The following is a 22039-nucleotide window of genomic DNA, read 5'->3' on the forward strand; positions in this document are numbered from 1 at the left end:
ATTCTAAATAATTTACAATAACTAAGTGACAAACACTTGCATTTTTTATTTTGTAGTTTGTTAATGGTGTGTACTCTGCTTTCATTCTAAGGATGAGGAACGAGTGCGTCTTGACAAGGAGCGTCTGGCTGCCCGTCTGGAGGGCCACAAAGAGGGCATTGTGCAGACTGACCAGATCAGGTATGATTTCATTTATTTATAATATGCTTTCTGTGTGGAGTAATAACCTCTTCAGAGTAAATTATTTTGCCACAGAGTTGAGTTTTAATTTTTATTCAACATACAGTAGCACAAGTATGGATTGATCAATATTTATGCAATTTCAATGTCATCTTTTTTACTGCACAATAACACCCGCGGTTCCTCAAGCTATTGAAATAATAAGAACCTTTTTCCTCCTCCTCCAGATCCCTGTCTGAGGCCATGTCAGTGGAGAAAATTGCAGCCATCAAAGCAAAGATTATGGCCAAGAAACGTTCCACCATCAAAACAGATCTGGATGATGACATTACCCTGAAGCAGAGAAGCTTTGTGGACGCTGAGGTGGATGTCACCAGAGACATTGTCAGCAGAGAGAGAGTCTGGAGGACCAGGACAACCATTCTCCAGAGCACCGGAAAGGTCAGAGTCCACTTTAAGCTAATGATATCCACAGTGATCTTTCTGTGTTTTCTCTCTGGATGACAAAATTCCCAAAATGTTGCACTGTTCCTCCAAATACACCTGTGTCAAATGCATTTTAAAGTCTCTACAGTTAGTGTTAATGTTACCATAAGCAAATTGATGGTGCTTGCTTGTTTGGTGACAATGACCTGAATACTGTTTAACCTGTTTGCTTCCTTTAACAAAGTCGCGATTAGCTTTTAGCTGTCCAAGGCTATGTTTGGGTGGGTGAACCCTGCAAACTTTACAGAAGAGGAAAGTCATCTTATTCACCTCTTCAACACCAAGCCAGTCTATTTTCCATTTTTCAATTGTAGAACCAGCAACTTTCTTTGCCATCTTAATTGCTGGGGGTGGTGTTGGTGACTGGCCTTTGGTTGCTGTCTTTGGTAACAGTTGGAGCTTTTTTTAATGAGCTACCGGTCCATCACAGCAGCCAAATTCACTGCAGGTGCAGGATTACATGGCCTCTGCCAGGTATCATAACAGCAGCTTAGTGTGAACAACAGAGCTGTTTGTGTCAGTGTGTGTTAGAGACGGAAATATAAATTAAAGCTGCAAACAGCGTTGAACGGGCCTTCGCACCCTTGCGCACGTCGGAGTGCGGTGCCGTCCAATGGCTTCTGTCACGGGCATGTAGATGTCTCCAGACCTGGGCTGACAGGTCTGACTTTACAAACATGTGAAGTTTGGTGCAGACTGGAGCATGTACAATAAAGTTATAGCAACTTCCTCTGTCATGGCGAAGCATCAAATCTCAATGGTGCGAGGATGAGAATTTTCTGCAGGGTGAGACATGTCTGTCTTGCTCACACCTGTGTCATCAAAATTATGCAAGTTTTGGGCCCATTCACTTGAATTTCAATTAGTAAACAAAACTCGTGATGAGTTTGTGTGTAAAACAAATTCATTTCCTAATTTTCATCAAGTCTATTTTTAGAAAAGTAAAGACTTTTAATCCACATGACCTGGTCAGAGGTTGATTGAAATGTGTACTGTCAGGTGTGTAGAGACAATAAGTAACTGCAGCTGGACACAGAAAAATACTCATATATTTGAATGGAGAGTGTGAGTGAACCGCTCAGTGCTTGGGCCCTAATAAAGGAAAAACAGCAGTACAAAGCTACAAATTGTAGTTTTGATTTTATTTTTCTGCAGCACTTTATCACTTAACTGTCACTCTTACTCCATTTTTTCCCTTCCCCTCATAGTTCATCCCCACTACTGATTATACATATAAGACCTATAATTATTGTAAAATAAATGATAATAGCCCCAAACTTCATACAAAGTTTGTATATAATGTACTGTATGTATATAGACCTTTCTGCTGTATCCTTCAAAAATGAGCTCCATTTAACTGCCATTTTTTGCCCCTCAATCACGGTTTTTAGGGGCATTCTGAGATTTTTTGAGGCATTTTTGTCCTTGCTCCCCCTTTTATTTCCAACACTGGCTTCAAACAAGACAGATCTGGCATTGAGGAAATTGATTCATACTAATGCAGACTTTCACCAAATATACATTTTGTGGTGTAAACATTGGTGAACTCATTGTTGTGATTAATCCTATCAAAGTGTGACTTTCAGGCCTAAACTGATACTGTAATCATAGTCTATGTGATGGCTTTACATTACTAGTGAACAAATCCAAACATAAACAAATCCTTCTTGCCTTCTTGAGCTGCACCCAAGACCACTCTTCTGAGTTCCACACCAACTTTTACATTTTACTAAACATAAACTTTCAGGTTGTGGGGAAAACTAAGGGTGAAAATGCCCCCTATGTGTTGCAAGGTGAACATTTTAACCATTAGATGGCAGCAAAAACACAATGTTCAGCCTGTGTGTACTTATTCTTGGATAAACCAGTGGCATCTGTTTTTTTTTTTTGCTGTGCTACTGGAGGACTTTGGTATGTTTGTCTACATAGTTTCTTTATATGTACTCAGAGAGATTATTTTGTCAGGATGTAAATCGTTCAATCCCAGTCAATCAATACCAGTCTGACTAAATCTGAAACTGAATATTTTCCTCTGTGTTTTGGCCTTTCATTCCTTTCAGCTTGTCATTTCTTACATGCAAACTATGCTTTTTCAAACTTTCTTCACAGAGTTTAAATCTTAAGGTTCAAGGTTCTGTTGTCATGTGAACAGGGAAAACAAGTCTTAAATATAATGATGCCATGTGCGTTTACCAACATGACTAGGTGCTGGTATGAAGCCAACTCTCTGTTAGCTCAATCTTTCTCTCATTTTGATGCCATTATACTGATCTCGCAAGTTGTGGGGACGCCAGTGCAGGTGTTATCACTGACCTGTATTCATGATAATGTTACCAGATTATTAACCTAACATAATTTTTTTTTTTTTTTTTTTTTAATTTTGAGTTGTGGTTGACTTTCTGCTCTTTTGCCTTTATGTAGACAGACACTCATGACTGTTAGACATAGGTGTGTCTAGTTAAGGTGATGTGAGGTTTAGGTATAAATAAAGTAACATAAATTATCTTCTAAATAATCTAAGACATTAAATTAAGATGCACTGTAACACTGCAGAGGACAACTCAGCTTTGTACGTTTATGTCACACTTTTTCTCTATAGGTTATATGTGATGTTGTCATGACACAACATTAAGTGACACTTAACACACTTGCTTCATAAATACATGCGCAAAGTTGAATGCTGTTAAAAACAGCCCTGCATTAAAACAGTACAAGGGGCTGCGGTGGTGTTGTTTGACGTACAGGTGAGACAGTGAAATACAATCAAGGAAGTCAAGACAGGATTTTACAAATCTGGAAAGTTATCACTGCGGCAACTGTTTTATCTTTTGTAGCGACGATCTGAGGTTAACAGTCGAACACGGGGTTCATGTAACAAAGTAATCCACTGTGTATGTGTGCTTGCAAGTATGTGATTGGCCAACGCAGCACCTTGCCAGATGATGTAGGGTTGCATTGCAGCAAAGTTTGAGTCTGGTTCAACTTTTTGCCGGAGGACCGCTGCGTTTTTTTTGTTTGTTTTTTTTTGTTTTTGTTTTTGCTGAATCCTCTGCAGTGACACCCCTGCCGCATAAACACGCTGCCCCCATTCAAATCAATGGGGCTGGGTTTTTCCACACAGATGCTGATGTCGGTCTGAACTTCCCCTTAAGGTTGAGGGAGTTTTTGGGAGAAGCTGTGGTTACATACAGTTCCCATATGATGAAGACTGACATGTGTTTTACTCTACTGCACATGCCTTTGGTAAAGAATAGCATGAGACAAAGCAGCTTGCTTCATAACATGATGCTAAAGCTCTGATGTGCCTGTAGATGTCTGTACTCACAGTATTTTTATATATAATATTAAATGGCTAACTTGAGAGCACACATTAATATCATCCAGGACATCTTTTCAAAATTGTTCAGAATGAACAGCTCCTGTGAATCAGTTTTGTATGATTTGTCTTTTTACATCAAAGCCTTTGGTTAGGTTCCCTGAAACACCGATACTGTTTTTGTAGTTGACCAAATGATGAGAAAGTTAATGCTTTTTTGTGCAGCTAATCAAATCTGTATCTGTATTGCTTCTCCGCAGAACTTCTCCAAGAACATCTTTGCCATTCTCCAGTCAGTGAAAGCCAGAGAAGAAGGGCGAGCACCAGAGCAAAGACCAGCACAGAACACTACTCAAGTGGTAAGAATGTCATTCTCTGTCTACATTATAAACACACTATACCTCAGTTTCTTCATATTTTCAAGGTTGTTTAATGTGCACTGGGCATCAGTCAAAATGAATGGCTTATGGATTGTTTATACTAACAATCTCTCCAGAACTCATTAGTTCATTTGTTTGTTTATGTATGTTTAAATTATACCCTACTATTTAATTTACTAAATTGAATTGCTGCCGATTTAAGAACATGACTTGGACAAAACAGTGAAATGCTACTTCTCCTTACACATTCATTTTGTCAAAAAAAAAAAAAGCCTGAAATGAATTTGAGGGTTGTGTAGAAAAGGCCGGTAGCTATTCAATTCCTGAAAGCAGAGGCAGGTTTATAAATGGCTACTAAGAATGCATTGACAGATATGTAATTAGTAGTTTGTATTATTTCATATCATCTCCAGGACCCGTCCCTAAGGAACAAGCAGCCTGTCCCTGCTGCCTACAACAGATACGATCAGGAGCGATTCAAAGGAAAAGAGGGTGAGTTTTCTTTGTGCTAATTTTAGTCTTGAATGGTGATGATGGAGATTGCATGCAGCTGTAAAGGAATGTACCAAGATTACTCTGCTGGTCGTTGCTCTTTGTAATGTTTTACTAGCAACTAGTAATGTCTTCTAATCAGCAAATACCTAAAGAGACAAGAGTCGTTTCTCATGTGGAAGTAAAATGTCAGTGACCACCAGCTGAAATAACTGGATTTATTTTTGGAACAATTGAAGGCAAGCACCCAATAGTTGCTCTTTATGGTAACCATCACCAGACACGTACCAAATTTAGACCCGTATTAACATGTGATATGGAAGATCAAGTAGAAGGTAGAGAGAGGGACATCACAAAACTTGAAAAAATCACAATTTAACTGTTGGGGATACAATTCTGAAAAAAATCACTCATCAACCTGCTTTTTTTTTCAGTTGTATTGTCAAATATTTTGGTGAACTTTGTTAAAAAATTGGATGAAATGGAAAATGTTACAGAACAAACAAATTATAGTAAGACACTTAATACCACTGCGGACTCACAGTTTGACCAATCTGAACACAATTTGAAACATGTGATATGTAGTATCCAAAGAATGTCCAAAAGAATTTTGGTAGCAATTGAATGAAGACTTGTGGAGATATAGATGTTAATTGACTTTGCATATTTTGAAAAATATATAGACAGACTTCTGAATTGACCATAGTTTGCAGTGAGGCAAACTTTTGTCACAATTCAGTGGATGTGCTGAAGAGATTTCAGCTCTGTAGGACATAAGGGTGATTTATTTTGATTTTTTTGAAGTTTGGAATCTGAAATTTAGATTTGTTGTAATAAGCCATGCGGACTTTAATCAGTCATTACCAAATTTTATGCATCGACTGAATCATCACCCTAGATTGTGTGAAACACATTGGTGCAGCCAGTTATGAAATATAAACTTTTTTGCAGTTAGTAGCCGAATATCACAGGACTGTGTAGCAATGCTTCGACCTGGCATTCAAACACATGCACCAAGTTTGGTTACAATAACTTAAGCCAATTTTGATTTATGAGCATTTATATAAAGTTGAACTGAAAGACACAGGTTTAGAAATGTGTAATTTCAAAATGGATTGACATACTGAAGTTTCCTTAACAACTTAAAATCAGTGAAGTCCGCAGATGATCCTGACAAAGTTTTGGGATGATTGGCCCAGTGGTTTCTCAGGAGATTGAGGAAAATTGCTAACCAAGCTAGCAGCTAGCGCTAGGGTCACCTCCACCCTCTCGTCCAGATATGGTCACTTCTAGCTCCAAAAATCCAAGATGGCTATAGTCAAAATGCAAACTTAAGGCTTTAAAACAGGAGTCCACAAACAAGTGGGTGACATCACGGTGGCTACGTCCATTATTTTTTACAGTCTAAGGTGAAAATTCAAGGTAGGACTGTTTATCCTCCTTCCCACCATTCCTAAACTGCTGGCGATAAGCTTCGGGAACCATCTCATACCCCTTAAGAATAGCGGCTTTCACTAATGCATAACTCAAGCTGTCTGTCACAGACAAAACTGCATACGCCTCCTGCACCTTCCCTGTTAGTACAAACTGCAACATGATTGTGCAATTGGCATCAGGCCTGCCCCTAGCGTCCACCGCTCTTTCACACAGAGGAAAAAAATGTTTCAGGGTCCCTCTCATTGAACCTTGGAACAAGCCGCAGATTACCCAACAGATCAAAATTCAGAGAAGAGCGGTTACCTGAAGAAAAACTATCTCCACTTAGCCCTTGACCAGCTTCCAGGCTCAACCTACCTTCTCTTATCAAACTTAATTTTTCATGCAAAGTGATCCTAGCCTGCTCTGTGTTGCACTGTCACACACATTTTTTCCAAAGCCAACTCGTTATCAACTCCACACTTTTCTTTTCTCATTTTCTCAACTTCAACCCAATACTTTAACTTTTCATGTTCCATTTGCAACAGCAATAACTCCCTCTGCTGTTCAAAGGACAAACCATTAGCAAACACATTCATCTTGTACAAGTTAGCCATTAAAATTAAGTGTGTCCTTGCGCCTTTGTCACTGATTTCAATCTTAAAGTGCTCTACAATGTAAAATAGCTGCTCATTTTGTGCAACCATCCAAAACCACTTCCTTAGGCGCCTCAAAAAAAGGAAGCTGTAATTACATATTGCAGATAAGACAATAATGTGTTAACCACCGGACATGCACTTGAGACACAAGTTTACCCTCACAGAGAATTTCCTCCTAACTGCCTAACCAAAACTTGCTAAAAACTCACCCCTAGTCTTCATGGTTTTCATACACTGAAAACCAGCTCAACAACTCACTCACTCCCCCCTCCCCTCCCCTCCCCCTCTATCTCTCGACTGAACACTCGCTATGCAATGAGCTATTGCCAAGTAGCCTAGCTGTTTTAAGGAGCTACGATACTTGTACACACAGTTAAGTTTAAAAAAACATCTTCAAAAGACCCCGATGCTTAGGGCCGCTGGGCTTGCACTACACTGCTTGGTTTTGATTCTGGGAACACTTGAGTAAACCTGTCCCAGATGACCTGAGGGGTCTGGATGGTTTGTAATTTACAAGTAAATCAGAGATGTATTTAGGCCCAAGACCATTTAGTACTTTATAGACAAGTAATAAGATTTTAAAATCTATCCTTTGACACACGGGAAACCAGTGCAGTGATTTAAGGACCAATGTAGTGTACTCCACGTTCATGGTGTTAGCGAGGACTCTGGCTGCAGCATTCTGGGTGAGCTGCAGCAGACCAAGTCAAGATAAGAGGAACACTGAGATTAATATCAGGTGTTAAAACAAAGGCCTGCGATCAGATGTAAATACCAGATGTAAGTGGGTCAGAGACATTGTTAAAAGACAGGAAGTGAAGGGACAATTGATTGAAAATAGCTCTCCACTTAACAGTATCCTTAATTCTTTTGGCTTACCGTTGGATATCATTGTAGAGATGAATTATCAGTACAGCTTTAAGCATTACTCCACTATTTTTTACTTTACTTTGTTGTGTTTGTCACAGATACACATGCCTCCATATGGACCATCTTACTTTAACTCTTTGTAACTCTTTAAAGGCAGGTTGTATGTTGAACCCCAAATCCTACCACTGATGATTCAAGAACTGGCGAGGAAGTAGCAAAAACTTTACAATTTTCATAGTGTAACCAGACCTGCCAACCTGTAGGTATTTTGCGTAGCAGGTACGCATTTTGACATCAAAGTACGCTGGTACGATTTGTCACTCTAAACTACGCAAAAAGCTGGTGATACCTGTGAGTTCAATTCATACATCCATGGTTCAATTGTGCACGTGCAGTACTCAAGTCTAACAGCAAGAGGCAGCAGCATGTAGCCTGCTGAAAAGCAATAGAAAAAGAAGAGTTCAACCAATCACAGCACCAGATTAATTCCTCCAGCCTTCACCCAAATACATGCCCAAATATCAAGCGGGGATGGTCATGGTCATGATTGACAAATGCGTGATGTCATTTCAGGAGACTGCAAATCAACGGCAACATACTTTTAACTTGTTTGAAAATGTAAACAGACTGGGGTGGATGTGGAAAGTTGAAATTGTGAATTGTGTTAAGTTAACGCAGACCTACCAACTTTGGGAAAATATTTAACGTTAATGACGTTAGCCTAACATTACATAATTTACAAGCTAGCTTGCTTGCTCACCAGGCATTTAAGATGGCAAAGTAACGTTAGGATATATTGTCTGTGTGTCACAGATTGTAAAACGTGACTTTTCATAGCGTGTATTCATAATTATTGTTGCAGCCAAACCTGTAACCATAATGAGAGGAACGGATCATAGCACGATGAAAAATGTATGTATAAAGATCCTTGTTGGAAAGTATAATTAGTACTTTAGTAGTATTATTTGGCTGAAAAATACTCATAGTTGAGTGTTGTTTCAGTGACATAAGTCTGTAAATATTTTCATATGTCACTATTCTACTGGTATAATGTCACTTCAAAACATTTTGACACTGTGTTCCAGTGCAGCAACATAGCTGCGCTGCTTTCAATCAAGGATTCAGATTCAAGTTCCTTGAATTATCATTTCCGCTCCAATTAAAAGGCGAGACTGTGTGGTCCAATCTGTGTTTTGAATTAGCGGGGCTACACTTGCATTTACATTTGTAACACAGATTCACATCACTTTCAGCAACTACTGTACATACAGTAGGGATGACATACTTTGGAAATTTCAACCATATCTCTACTGTTTCATCAAAGTTTTTATTAAGTGGGGAAACTGAGTGTAAGAATTGGAAGGTGCAAACTTGTTAAACAATATTTGGGAATCAAATGTTATTACGCTTACTTTTGAAAAGAACCCATTTTGTTCTGCTGTTAATCTACAACTCACTGTGTGTTTTCTTAGAAACGGAGGGTTTCAAGATTGATACCATGGGAACCTACCACGGCATGACTCTGAAGTCAGTGACGGTAAGAACAGATTTTACTGTTTTGCTCAGGCTAACTCCAGAGCACACAACACACATCTGGAAAGACCCATTTATAATTGTTGTAAGATATTATGCCTGTGATTATGGCCATGTGACTCATACATAATGACTTGCAGCATCAGTGACTACTGCATCAGTAAAATCACATTTTTCATTTTTAGTATTTGAGTAATATCTGGCAAATGTGACAATCTATGAAAAACTAACTCGCTGGTATTGCTAATTCTATTTTACCATCTCAAGTAGAGGTGCTGCCATATTGATTTTTGGCTGCACTTACTCACGGACCAGCCCTATAACCGCAGTTGTCCGTGAGTGAGTGATGAAGTTACACCATTGATCGGCCAGCCAAGTGTTAGAGTTTCCTCATTGGCTGTTGCTCTTTCAAAATGAGTGGGCTCGAGATGATGGAAGCGGAGGACAACAGCATGACGCAGAGCAACTGTGTTTCCTGCTACACTACTATAGTGTTAAATGCAAAGTTGACTAAACTCCTGTTTAAACAGATGTGTACCAGTATCTTTACCGTCTCCTTTCTACTGTCCAGTGTTATCGACTCTCCGGCTGATAGTGCTGTCAGCAGCCGACAGAGGAGACGCGTGCATTCGGATTTTATAACTGAACTAATACCAGGATGCAAGCTTTTTATTAGGGCCTGAGCCCCAAAGGGGCAGTCTATGGGACGAACCATCCAACTGAGTTGGAACCTTTGTCACTTTGACACTCAACTGCTCGGAAGTCCCATATCCTACAGACGCCATTCAGACTTTAAAATGTTCACAAAACTTTGAACTTTCAAAGTTATCAGATTGTTTAGTGATATCTTTTGTAGTTTTTCAGCAATTTAAGCCCAAAGTCAGGGGTTTTGCACACTTTGCCAGGTCTCACCATTGTGTCATGTGATCAGACACAGTGGAGAGCACAGATAATTTTAGACCAGAAAAAAAATTCAAGACCTACAAATCATACACTGACACCCCTGACCTAAATCCAACAGGAAGTCCGCAATATGCCCATCAAAGTATGACTTTGTGCCAATTTTGGACCCCCAAGAAATGCTATCTCCTCCTAGGGCGTTAATGGTATCGGCTTCAAACTTGAACACATGACTGATCACACTGTGCTGAACAAAAGTTGTTAAAAACTTTGTAATAACTCGAACGATTTAGATATTGTAAGCCCTGAAAGTTGTAGTGCCACATCACACCTTACAATGTAAACCAATGGGGAGGCAATCTCTAGGCATTGACTTTGTGTCAAACAAATAGTTCTGATGTCTAAACTATAAGTCTGACCACTTTGAAACCTGTATCAATGGATTCGCAATGAAATTTCCTACAAAAAAATGTGATATTTTAATGTAGGATTTGGCCAAAGTCATGGGATTTATATTTCACAAGAAGAGTGACATTCTCCTCTCCAACTAAGAGGGAGAGAGAGAGAATAGGAGGGGGTGGGTGGGTGTGGGGGTTGAATGGAGCTCATTGAGTGAGAGTGACAGTTTAGTGATAAAGTGCTGCAGAAAAATAAAATCAAAACTACAATTTGTAGCTTTGTACTGCAGTTTTTCCTTTATTAGGGCCCAAGCACCTAGTGGTTTGCTCACACTCTCCATTCAAATATATGAGTATTTTTCTGTGTCCAGCTGCAGTTACTTATTGTCTCTACACACCTGACAGTACACATTTCAATCAACCTCTGACCAGGTCATGTGGGTTAAAAGTCTTTACTTTTCTAAAAATAATCTTGATGAAAATTAGGAAATGAATTTGTTTTACACACAAACTCATCACGAGTTTTGTTTACTAATTGAAATTCAAGTGAATGGGCCCAAAACTTGCATAATTTTGATGACACAGGTGTGAGCAAGACAGACATGTCTCACCCTGCAGAAAATTCTCATCCTCGCACCATTGAGATTTAATGCTTCGCCATGACAGAGGAAGTTGCTATAACTTTATTGTACATGCTCCAATCTGCACCAAACTTTACATGTTTGATAAGACTCCCGGCCTGAACACGTGTACATGACAATATTCAGTCAGTGATGCAAACTGGCTGAATAGCGCCCCCTACAAAATTGCAGCAAAGCAGCCCCAGCAGCGGGCAAAATAGTGGACAAAGGAAGTGATGTTTATCTCCGTCTTGCACTGTCTGAAAACAGCCCGGGTCTGAAGACATCTACATGCCCGTGACAGAAGCCCTTCGACTGCGCCACGGCCCGACGTGCGCAAAGGCGCGAGCGTCCGTTCAACGCTGCTCGCAGTTTTAATTTCTCTGATGTTTTCACATCACAAACAATGAACAACAGCATCAAAACACGAGTTTTGCAGGTAAAACATGACACTCATGCAGGGCAGGAATTACACCACGGCCAAACGGTCAGTGCTGAGGATGCCCCCGAGTGTGGCCATAATGCCCCTTCTAAAATTAACTACCCACACGGACAGTTTGGCAGTCACAGCTGTTACATGACTCGCAGCTATCATCCTAGTCTATCCTTGGGAAGTATCTCATCAGTGTGTTTAATGTTTAATGTGTAAAAAAGTGTTTTAAGTCATTTTTGTGACTGCTCCTATGATCTCAGACTCCAATGCTAATAGTTGCATGGGTGTTGAAACTTGTTCAGATTAATATTGATCACCCATAGCCTATTTATAGACTTTTATAATGATTAAAATATAACAATTAATATAATGAATTGTTCACATTTTAAAAAATCAATCTGACAGCATTTTGTGGAAAAGCAGACTCTAGCTCCAAATGACATCACACAAGCAAGATGGCCGAAAGGAGATATTTTGGCTTCACTTTTCTATAGCAGCAGGAAGTGGAGACAAGTCGTCAGTATTTATATACAGTCAGTGTCTGTGACAGTGGTATTTGGCAGCTTGATATATTCCATTTCCGCAGTAGAGACGTCGGAAGACGCTTTGGACTCGTTTTCACTCGTCGCAAATTTATTTCCTCCCAGAAAAACACGTTAAACGAGCTTTCAGAAACTCCTGCAGGTTAAACTGGACTAACGAAACACTTTCTGTGCTGATTGACTCTAACACACTCACTATAAACAGACTTTAAGACAGTAGCCTAGCAACATTAAGGCTACAAACAACCCATAATGCAACACTCCGTGCAGGAGTCGGTTTTACACCACTGATGTTGTGAACACGTAATTGTCTAGACTCCAAATATAAGACGAGCCCACTTTTTCAGACGTATTTCCAGGAAAAACAAAACAACTGATAAGCTTGACTCAGGGGCGTAACATGAATGTGTTACCATGGTAAACGCGGCAGCTCCAATCTCAAGAGTTTTAAGATCACATTTAGAGGCATGAAAACACTCATCTTCTCATAATGTTCTGTGACATCACGTTACTGATATGCTTACTACTTGCTTAATGGCTAACCGCTGGCGCTGCAAGTAGGGGGGCCAAGGGGGCCACTTTACCCTCCTCCCATATTCTTTTTAAGTCGTGAATCACTGTGTCCCCTCAAATGCCCCTATATTGCAACACTTATGGTAAAAAAGTGCGCATTTCGTTTGTGAACACAACAGCTGTGAGCGCAGTGCCAAAGCTTTGGGTCCAGGGCCGCCACTGCTTCAGCTCAGGATAGTTTGAGCCGAGCTCCGCATATTTCTGCTCCTCAAAACTGGTATTTTAATGTGACAGAGTGACGTGGCACAGCAGCGGAAACTTCATTAAAAGGATCAGTCAGGATCTGACGATAATTAATGTTCTGTGTTCTGCTACTAATCTACACCATTGACTTTATATAAAGAGGTCTGTGGAACTGTTTGTAATAAAGAAGCCCTTATGGTGAAAAAGCAGTCCTGTGTAAAACAATAAGGGGCTGCGTTGGTGTGGGCGTGTCGTTTTAAGTGTCGGTGAGACAGTGAAATGTGATCCAGCAGTCCGGTTGGAGTAACAGATTATCTCGTTTAAAGGCTGATCAGAAAAACACTGCACAGCGGTCATATTCACAACTCTGGAAAGTTATCACGCTGCAACCATGTTTAGTAGTGCACACATGTGGAATGTGTCTGTGCCCACAAAACACACACAAACAGGAACTTTTTGGCCCCTGCACTTCTGAAATGCATCCGGTGCCCCTGTGATCACAACTGATCACCATGGTGTGAAAATCATATGAGTCACACATCCCTTTATAGGCAGTCTCTTTGCATCTCCATCTGTACATGTGCACTGGAGTTATGATGATACAATAGAGACATTTTGTTCTATATAAAATCCTCAAATGTGAGATAACTTTACTTATTAAAATGTAATTTCCTAAAAAATATATATATATTGTTTCATAGTTGGACCAGTTATATTACAAAGAAAAACTTAGCTAGTCCCTCGTTCTGCAACCATCCCTAGTAGCTGACATTACGTTGAAATCCTTTGAATTGACTTCATTAACAATTTGATACACATGTGGAAATGTTTATTGGCACTGTACCCTGTCCCCTCTAGTTTGACTGTCTGTATATATAAAAGACATACAGTAGATATTACACTATTACAAAAAAGTAACTGTTGCAGCATAGTGAAACACTCATGAGCCTTTTCTTTTGTAAAATAGAACTGTGTACAGAAACTCTATTCTAGTTTCTATAGCACTTCATCAGTTTATGCAGAATTCACATTTCTATACAGATAAAATGTGGCACTCCCTTGATATAAAGTTAAGAAGCATGTGCAGAAATGAATCATCTGTAGTTTTTTTGCAACTGAAAACTTTTTCAGTTACTGAGCTACTTTCTCTCCATTCATTCGGTTGCTGTGTGTCCTTCCCACTCTCTCCTTTAATGTGTTGATGCAGGCATCGCGTTTGTTGCTTTGCAGGTGATGCCAGTATTTAAGTAGTTCATTGGGATGAAACCCGTGTGATGTTATGAGATGGCTGTACTTGCAGCTGGAGTAAGACACCCGCCAGTGGTTGAATAGGAACTCATTTGGTGGTGGCGTGGGCTCAATCTGGAGCTTGGCCAGGCATATTCCCACATACACGTCTTCCAGATGCAGATGTCGGATACTCAGAGATGCTCTGTAAATTTTTCTCGCCAAGTCTCCCGAGAAAACGTAACCAGTCCCGGAGCAGAAGGTGGGATACTTGTCACTCGGGTACAGCTCAGGGGGCATGTACCACTTGCTGTTTTTATTTCGGTTGGGAGCAAATCCTCTCATGTTGTTGCCCGTGAAGTAGTTCTTCTTGGGCTTCAGTTCTGGCCTGAGCAGCTTGTGGATGAGGTACTCTGTGTTGACAAACATGTCGCTGTCTGTCTTCATGACATAGCTGGCTTGCGGGCAGTGCACTGCCACCCAGTTCATTCCCATCAATGTCTTTATGGTCAGGTTTTTGTAGGAATCCAGAAAGTCCTGCTGAATGATATCATGATACCTCCGTCTTTCTGCTTCTAGCATCCTTTGCTGTAAAAGCCCCAGCTCCCCCTCATTTTTCCCTAGCAGAAACAGGCGGATGAATCCCAGAGCTGGAGCCACACTCTCATTCCCCCACGTCTGCCGTATGGCATTCCTCGCTTCCACCTGCCGAGCCTCAGTGGCTATCAGCAACACCAGAAACGGCGCAGGTCTGCTCTCTGCACATTTATCCGGCTCGTTGATGATATAAGGGAAAGGCCCATGGGTTATTGTGCTACTAAGGTCTCCCTCTTCACTTTGGCTAGTGTTGGCTGCCAGAGAGTTCTCAAAACTTGGGTCTCCCTGAGGAGGGGAGACAGCTTCCTTCTCATGGGAGCTGATGTTAGTGTCAGCCTTGAAAGTCGGCTGAGGAACAATCACAAACCTCCACATTGAATGTTGGGAGCTCATGTTCCATCTGGCTTTGATGGTCTGAAGTCCACCACCTCCGTACACCACAGGATGGCCTCTCCACCATGGCATACCATTGAGCCTAGGCAGCCACACCTGATGAACCAGAAAGATCAGCACACCCAGTAGTGAGAGGAGATAGAGAAGTTTAGCTGTATGTGCACAGCAGTGGCGTCGTCTCCACTGCATGGTTCTGGCAGCACTAAGTCACTCTGACGGTTGTCAGATTGGCCAATCGTCAGCAGCTCCTGACCAGGTCTTGATCCCTGGAGACACAGTTACGTGTATGTGGTTGGGCGACTAAGGGGCTGTAAGGTACGAGTCTGCTCTAGTGTTGCACATCCAGTGATTGCCTAGGAGATGGAAGAGAGGAGGACATATTTAAGCAATAAGACACAGGATGTCATAGGGACATTAAGGTCCAGATTACCAATGTTATGATCTTTTTCTTAATGCTTAATGTTTAAATGACACCCTCCTAAAAAGAATATATTATTTTTAAATAAGAATAATTTCATATAGTATATGTAATATTTTTCTATAAATGCAAAATCAAATATAGTAAATTAAGATTGAATATTGACATAAAAAAGTACACTGGTACGATTTATCACTCCAAGCTACACAAAAAGCTGGTGATGTCTGTGAGTTCAGTTGTGCACTTGCAGTGTTCAAGTCTAACAGCAAGAGGCATCAGACTGAGGTTGATGTGGAAAGTTGAAATTGTGAATTCTATTGGTGCATAGTTTCTTGTTGTAAAGCACTTTGAGCTGCTTTTCTTGTATGAAAGGTGCTATACAAATAAAGTTATTATTATTTTGTTATTATTAATTGAGTTAACTTAAGTTAACACAGACGTGCCAACCTCGGGAAAATATTTAACGTTAATAATGTTAGCCTAACGTTACACAACTTGCAAGCTAGCTTGCTTGTTCAACAGACATAACAGTTGTCAAAGTAATATTAAGTTATATTGCCTTTTTGTCAATTGTTAAACATGACTTTTCATAATGTGTATTCATAATTATTTTTGCAGCCAAACCATAATGAGAGGAGCAGATCATAGCACGATGGGGAAAAAAGCGAGTGCATGTGCTACAGAAAATTACGTTGCCTAGAAAGTTACCAGGAAGTGTGTGGTGTGGTGTGTGTGTGTGAGATATTTATTTCATCATAGCCACAAAATAGTCTGAGGCTGGTTTGGGTTTTACAGTTATATTGTCATCATCTTTTCAAAGTATCTGAAAATCATATTTTCAAAAGTCGAATTGGTTTATTTGGATTTTGATTATTTTGGAGGTGTAAACAATAGAAACTATAGAAATGAAGCAGTGTCGGTAGATTAGTGTATAGCCTAAGTAAAACTGTGTTCCTTGATAAGTTATGTGAAAGACAAATGAACAAACAGGCATAAATGGCCAACTAACAGTATTGGCATCTGCATATGTTTTTGTAAACAACCCATTTTTGTATCAAGACTTTTCATGTCCGTGCCTCCCTCACTTTTATGTCTGTTTGACTGCTGCATGTATGCAAATGATATACTGTAAAAGTAATGAAATGCAAAAGGACAGTCTTATTTTAATATATAAAGGTTAAGTGAGATCATCACATTTTCTTTGTGACTCTCTGTGTATGCCTTTGGACAGACATATTCTTTCGTTATTGCTGAGAGGCCCACTGGCCTTCTCCATCCTGTTTCATGCCCAAGAAGGTAATACTCTGGGTCTTGGTAGTAGCAGAATACATCAAGGGGTCAAGAGCCACTTCTGGTTTTGCGGTCTCTGGGTTCCTATGTCTTAAAAATGTACAACTCCATATATGTGACATGCATGAGGTGAATGTGTGACCATGTGTGATCATCTCATGGCCTTATGCCAATTGCTTGAAAGTGTTTAAGATAATATATATTGACCCATCACAGATCATTTCTTTGTTCCTTCTCCAACTATAATAGAGTAGGGTTTGCTTTTTGCTTGCTGACATGAACTGATGCAAATCTTTGTGTGTTCTGTCTCCTTATTGTACAATATTAATTTTTAATCTTCAACCCAGCAGTGTTTTGTGTATTATTTTATATGTGTGTTTAGTGTTTTCAGACAATTTCTACGACAGTACTGTTTTGCATCAGATGCATCTAGGTTGCCGAAGTGGTAATCAAAACATTCGTCCGGGGTTGGCAGGTCTGAAAATGCATTTTCCTTCCAGCTGCAGCTCATCTGTGGACCACTCTCTGGTGGCTCTACAGAAGACTTAATATCATCATGCTAAAATACCAGCTGCAACAAATCATAAGAAGTCATTACTTTTTTTAATGTCAGTGGCTTTGGCACCTTGCAGAAAAACTCATGAAGTTTGCATGTTAGCACATGTATTTTTAGCACTCAGTGGTGGTTTGTGTGCACAGCAGGCTGATGGAGGAAGATTTAAACAAACGAAACTCTGTATTCTTTTCAAAACTCAAGTTGCTCTCTTACTGTTACCTGTCTTAATGATAACATGATTTAGGTCACATAATTTACATTTATTTGGTTAAAGGGATATCTTATGTTGCCTACAGAACAAGAAAGAATGTAGAATATGTTCTTCTTTCTCAACTCCACCTTCTTTTTTTTTTAACTGGCTCCAGATGAAGACTGGTTCTAAGAAGAACAGCTTATGTTTGTGTGCCTCTAGCACCCTGAAGTGGAGTGTGGTCTCAGTTTTTTACTGAACTACACACTACCCCCTTAAAGCACCCCAACAAGACAAAGAGCTGTTCGTGAGTGCTCAAAGAAGCACTTGAAGGACTTCTGTTAGCAGTCTTGCATGAATCAACATAAACAGAGAGGAATGTTTCCTTTTTGAAAAAGCACACTTGTCACATCCTGTACAATACATAATAACTGATTGCATTTTATTACAAGCATTGCATAGCATGGATTTTAGTTTTTTCTTGATTGTACGGTTATGTTGTTGTGCGTTCGCATTCCATAACATAAGCTCACCTGTTTTTAATGTAAGAACTCTTCTCTTTCTGGCGTCCATCGTTCCTGGATGTGGTGCTCATCCATTCACTCTAAAACGGTTGAAATATCATGCTCTTCTTTCAATCCAACCGACACATGGAAATGTAATTGTCTTCAGGCACAAGTGGTTATCTACCACCTGCATGGAAAGTGAGTGTGTGTTCGTGTGCTTGCATGGGCAGAACATGTCAGAGCTCCAGTGTTGCAGTCTCCATCTGCCTTGGCGCATTGTCCCCAGAGGCTTTGATGCTAACGGTGCTGCGCTGCTGCTGCTGCTGCTGCCGCTGCCTCTGGTTGACAGTTGACAATTAGCTGCAGCTGTGGGTCCATTCAGCGTCCTCGCTCGTCGTTTTGTGTATATCAAAGTAGATAGACGGATGATGCCTTCCGTTTCCCGGGTAGTTCAGCTTTTCTTATTTCCGTGCAGATCCTTGTTTCCTCTTCTTCAATTCACACGCTCTCGTGTTAACTTCCCTTCTCTCCATGTGCTTCTCTATCCTTTTTTTGTTTCCATTTTCCTCTTCTCGCCCTCCTCACTCAGCAGCCCCTCACGCTCTACTCTGTGCTGTTGTTATGTTGCCTGTGTGAAGGCTAGAGGGGCGAAAACTGCGGGGGAGGAGGAGGATGAACAGGAGGTAGCGCTGTGAGTTGTGTGCTCGTTCTAAAAGGCAGCTCCAGGCTTGGTGGCGGTACATTCTCCCACCACGTCACGCTGTCTCTGCTGCTGTTGCTGCCTGCTCTGTTAAAGGGGAGGGGGTTGGGTTCCTGACCTATTTGTATTCACGCCCACTCTCCAGAAAGAGGAATAAAGCATTATCTCAATTTGGCGTGCTGTGAATCAAGAGGAGAAGGGAAGAAGCCTTCATGTCGATGCTTCTTCAACAAATTCTTAAGGGTTGTTAATTGCCTAATCTGATCTTACTTGTGCATTAATGGACTGCGCAGCTCATGTAGTGGCAGTCTTAAATGTGCCAATCTCTTGTGCTTATGATGATTAGAGCACACATAATTAAAACAATTCTACTATGCTCATTCAACCGTGGTGGTCTACAAGGCCATGAATTTTCATATTCAGGCATTGTAATTTGATTCTACCACAGCAGGACTGGGAGGAGGGGAGGAGAAGAGGGGTACTTTTGTTTTTCTGCATTTGTGCCCATGGGAATAATTAAATACCGACAGTCTTAGTGTGTATGCTAAAGTATACAAGTGTCTCCATAGTCGAACAGGTTAGACTGACGAAAAAGATGCATTTTTGTCTTCCAATAAAAGAATATTTTAAAAGTAGCTGTTTGAGCAGGCTCACTGGTATCCACAAACTACATATAAATGGATACAGTATGAGATCCATTGCAAACTGACAGTAGTTTGTGTTGCATTCCATTGATCTCACTGGTCAGGCTGTTTGGCCGATCTTTACACATATCAGCAGTCTAAAACTGCATCAGGAATTGAGCGTGACACAAGTTTTAGTCAAGTCAGATGTGTTCAGTTCATTCACCCTGTTGTTCTCTTCGTTCTTTTTTTTATCATTATTATTATTATTATTATTATTATTATTATTATTACGACTTCCACATACTTTACATACTAAACACAAACACACAGTTTTATTAGTTGATTGCACTCCAGCACCATGCAATCCCTTAAATACTATATTGTAAATGTGGAGCCAAGCATCTCTTGGTGCAAAAGCATAATATCACTGAAGAGGATGCACAAGCGCCTGGGCTGCTGCTGAGCTGCAGATAAGCAGTTTTTCTGTAATTGACTGATCCTGCTGTGCTGCTGATAGACTCTGCCCCGCAGCTAGTAGGATGGGGGGGGGGGGGTTGAAAATGAATTTGGTGCCCATCAAGAGAGCTTGGGGCCCACTAATACTTAAGGTTCGGTTGTTTATAATCAGTTAATATTCTTGTAAAAGTGCTGACAATGTGTTGATGTTGTTCTCTCAACCTCAGCTCAGAGCTTTTGTTTTGAAAGCGCTCAGAGTTGCTTGCATGGGCAGGGTTGAACTGTCTTGACATCAGTGGACAGCATGGGGACAACGACGCCTTCTGGCTCCTTCAGAAGAATTTTTTTTATTGTTGATGCTGGAGGACAGTGTAAATGAATCTTATGAAATATTCACACACTGTTCATTATTTTTACTAAGGAAACGTGGCTTGAATCATTTATTTTAGGGGGCCTCTTGAGCATGATAAGGAAAGCTACACACACACTCCGACATGTGTAACAGTCTCAAATATTTGTTTACACTTTTAACACTTAAGGACAGCTTGAAAAATGTTTTTGAACATAGTTTTGTTGCATTTCTTTCATCATATGAAAGATAAATGTTATCTTCACCATATCCCTATAAAATAGTTAAACATGAACATAATCTTCCCAGCTCCCATTCAAAAAAAAAAAAAAAAAAAAAAAAAAGGCAATAAATAATTCAAATGATGTGACAATAATCCACCAGCTCTGTAAGGAAAAAAATACACCCGAAATTGTGTCTATTACATAACTACATACAACATAAAAATGCAAAAGGTGAACACTAGCAATTTGAAGACTTCACATAGCTCTGGGAAATTTTGATGGGCAGTTTTCACAATCTCTTGACATTTCATAGATTAAACAAAAAATCAGTGAATCGAAAAATTAACGACAGGTTCACTGTTCAAAAAAAAAAAAAAAATGCATGTTACAGTCCTAAAATCTGCACATCTGGATGAAGCATGAACAAGGTGGAAACTATCATAGATGTATAAATGTTGGTTCACTTTAGCAATGAAGAACTGTGAATGAGCCAAATTTAAGATGCAAGAGAGACGGTGGCTTATGTTTAATGTCCAGCGTTTCTTGGAGGGATTATTCTTTCCCACACTGTGCAGCAGCTCTGATTTATGTGCTTGGATCCATCTAGAGACTGCTAGATTGTTTACTATGTAGTTGGCATCGAAAGTGTATTATGTACACATTTCTGTTCAACTATTATTCATTTATGACATGACTATGTAGAGTGTTGTTGTTGCTGTTTCTGATTTCTGGAATAACTACGGGCCATCAAACACAACACCCTTGACAATATTGGCACTTAACAAGCCTCATCCTCAGCACACAGGCCAGCCAGCTCTGCATGTTTCTGTAGTTCCTCTGTCAGTGTGAGTTCCAGCCTGTGGGAATGTCACAGGATGATTCACTGGACTATTGCTAGACTGGGACCTTTGCTGTGACCTTTTACAGCCCCCTCCTCCTTTTTCACCACAAACACACTCACAAACACATTTACTTCTCCACAAGAAATCAATAGTGACTGTGAGGGGAGGGGGGGGAGTGGAGGATGAGCAGCTATCAACAAAGAACCATGTTTTCCGAGGAGAATTCTATTAACGTGGAAAAAGGGTCACATCCTTTAAATGGAACTTTTCACATTTTCCCGTAACTCAACTTCTTTTTTTAATCCTTATTTTCCTCACATCTCAAAAAAAATATTACCATTCAGTGGGTTGAGCTTTTGGATTCACATGCACACCAACACAAATGGCAGAAATAACTTTGTTAAACTGTGTTTTTGAATATGACCTTTGGTGTGTTTTTCAGGAAGGGGCATCTGCTCGGAAGGCCCAGACCCCAGCACTGCAGCCTGTCCCACGTCCAGGTTAGTGTTAAATTCAAAATGTTCACACACATTCATGCATAATGTCTGCTCTGTGTTTCTGTAAGAGTTGCATATTGCAGTTGCAGGCTGCTGCAGTGGTTTAATAACTCTCTGTTTTGTAGTTCACGAGTATTCTGTAGGAGGAGGAAGTGAGAAGAACTATACTACAATCATTTGACATGAA

General features: G+C 40.2%; 2 protein-coding genes across 2 annotated transcripts in view; one reads left to right on the forward strand and one right to left on the reverse strand.

The window, feature by feature from the left end:
- The window catches only part of cdc73 (cell division cycle 73, Paf1/RNA polymerase II complex component, homolog (S. cerevisiae)), a 31189-nt gene that overhangs the window by 2074 nt on the left and 7076 nt on the right, over positions 1 to 22039 (forward strand). The window contains exons 6-11 of the mRNA XM_042428808.1: positions 92 to 180; positions 408 to 621; positions 4243 to 4341; positions 4776 to 4854; positions 9272 to 9336; positions 21798 to 21855. Coding sequence (XP_042284742.1) covers positions 92 to 180; positions 408 to 621; positions 4243 to 4341; positions 4776 to 4854; positions 9272 to 9336; positions 21798 to 21855 — 604 coding nt within the window. The remainder of the gene's footprint in view (positions 1 to 91; positions 181 to 407; positions 622 to 4242; positions 4342 to 4775; positions 4855 to 9271; positions 9337 to 21797; positions 21856 to 22039) is intronic.
- On the reverse strand, positions 12301 to 19678 carry LOC121908634 (beta-1,3-galactosyltransferase 2). The gene is made up of 2 exons (XM_042428810.1): positions 18186 to 19678; positions 12301 to 15551 (listed from the first exon to the last, which is right to left on the reverse strand). The coding sequence occupies exon 2, from the start codon at positions 15385 to 15387 to the stop codon at positions 14113 to 14115; it is 1275 nt and encodes a 424-aa protein (XP_042284744.1). The 5' UTR covers positions 15388 to 15551; positions 18186 to 19678; the 3' UTR covers positions 12301 to 14112.

This window comes from Thunnus maccoyii, chromosome 12 (assembly GCF_910596095.1).
Source record: "Thunnus maccoyii chromosome 12, fThuMac1.1, whole genome shotgun sequence".
Lineage (NCBI taxonomy): Eukaryota > Metazoa > Chordata > Actinopteri > Scombriformes > Scombridae > Thunnus > Thunnus maccoyii.